The sequence below is a fragment of the Camelina sativa genome, chromosome 10 (genome assembly GCF_000633955.1).
Source record: "Camelina sativa cultivar DH55 chromosome 10, Cs, whole genome shotgun sequence".
NCBI lineage: Eukaryota > Viridiplantae > Streptophyta > Magnoliopsida > Brassicales > Brassicaceae > Camelina > Camelina sativa.
The window spans coordinates 6,496,712-6,498,046 of record NC_025694.1 but is presented as its reverse complement, the minus strand read 5'-3'; the positions used below and the strand labels follow the sequence as shown (position 1 = coordinate 6,498,046).

The following is a 1,335-nucleotide window of genomic DNA, read 5'->3' as shown; positions in this document are numbered from 1 at the left end:
TTCGAGTTCTTGCCTGTTCATAGAAACAACGGTGTGACTAACTCCATCAACCTTCCTAAAGCACTCACTGAGAAAGAGCAACAGGAGCTTGTTGATCTAGTTGACGTCAAGCTCGGTCAGGAGTATGAGCTTGTTGTCACCACTTACGCCGGTAAGACAAAAAAAGACGAATGACCTAATATTAAAAAGATTAAAAATGTCAAGAGTCTAATCTAAGTTTTGTGATTTTGTTGCAGGCCTTTGCAGATACAGAGTTGGTGATTTGTTGCGAGTGACTGGTTTCAAGAACAAAGCGCCTCAATTCAGTTTCATATGTCGCAAGAATGTGGTCTTGAGCATAGATTCCGACAAGACCGACGAGGTTGAGCTTCAGAACGCGGTCAAGAACGCAGTGACACACCTCGTTCCATTCGATGCCTCGCTCTCTGAGTACACAAGCTATGCAGACACAAGTTCTATCCCCGGTCATTATGTCCTGTTTTGGGAACTATGTTTGGATGGAAACACACCGATCCCTCCTTCGGTCTTTGAGGATTGCTGCTTAACCGTAGAAGAGTCACTCAGCACTGTTTATAGACAAGGAAGGGTTAGTGACAAGTCCATAGGCCCGCTAGAGATCAAGATTGTTGAGCCAGGAACGTTTGATAAACTCATGGATTATGCAATCAGCCTGGGAGCATCGATTAATCAGTATAAGACACCGAGATGTGTGAAGTTTGCTCCGATCATCGAGCTATTGAACTCAAGGGTTGTTGATAGTTACTTCAGCCCCAAGTGTCCTAAATGGGTTCCTGGTCACAAACAGTGGGGAAGTAACTAAGATCAAGGAATGTGAAGAAGAGACTCTCTTTGAGGTAGAAGGATTGGGACTTGCAAATGATGTCTTCTCTAATTTTAATGTTAGTTTAATTTTTAGTTCTTTGTTTTGTTTTTTTTAGTAATGCTTTTCAATATGCATAGTCCCTCTGGATTTGAAAACCAGTTGTACAAAAGGCAAAATCATGTTTTCTCCAACCAAATCTATGTTCTTCTCTCCATCACTACTTTCTCGAGCCTCTAAAATTTCTAATTTTTTTAATGCGTTATTGTTTTGGACCTTTATCCTTTACAAGCAAACATAAAATTGCAATTTGCTAAGATGATTTTGTCGAAAGAAGAAACGGAATTTATTATTATAACAACATTGTGACCTTTACTCGTTTTGGGTTTGCTTAACAAAGCAAAAGCAAAATCATAATTGAGTTTTACAAACACACAAGAAAAAAGTCATGGATATGAGTTGATATAAAACAAATAATGGACAAAGGACTAACAACTTCATGGTTTTACTGGAAA

General features: G+C 39.2%; 1 protein-coding gene across 1 annotated transcript in view; it reads left to right on the top strand.

The window, feature by feature from the left end:
- Window positions 1-1,040, top strand: part of LOC104717511 (indole-3-acetic acid-amido synthetase GH3.5-like) — a 3,849-nt gene extending 2,809 nt beyond the window's left edge. Inside the window, exon 3 of the mRNA XM_010435087.2 lies at window positions 237-1,040. Within this exon, the coding sequence (XP_010433389.2) occupies window positions 237-820 (584 nt within the window). The 3' untranslated portion in view covers window positions 821-1,040. The remainder of the gene's footprint in view (window positions 1-236) is intronic.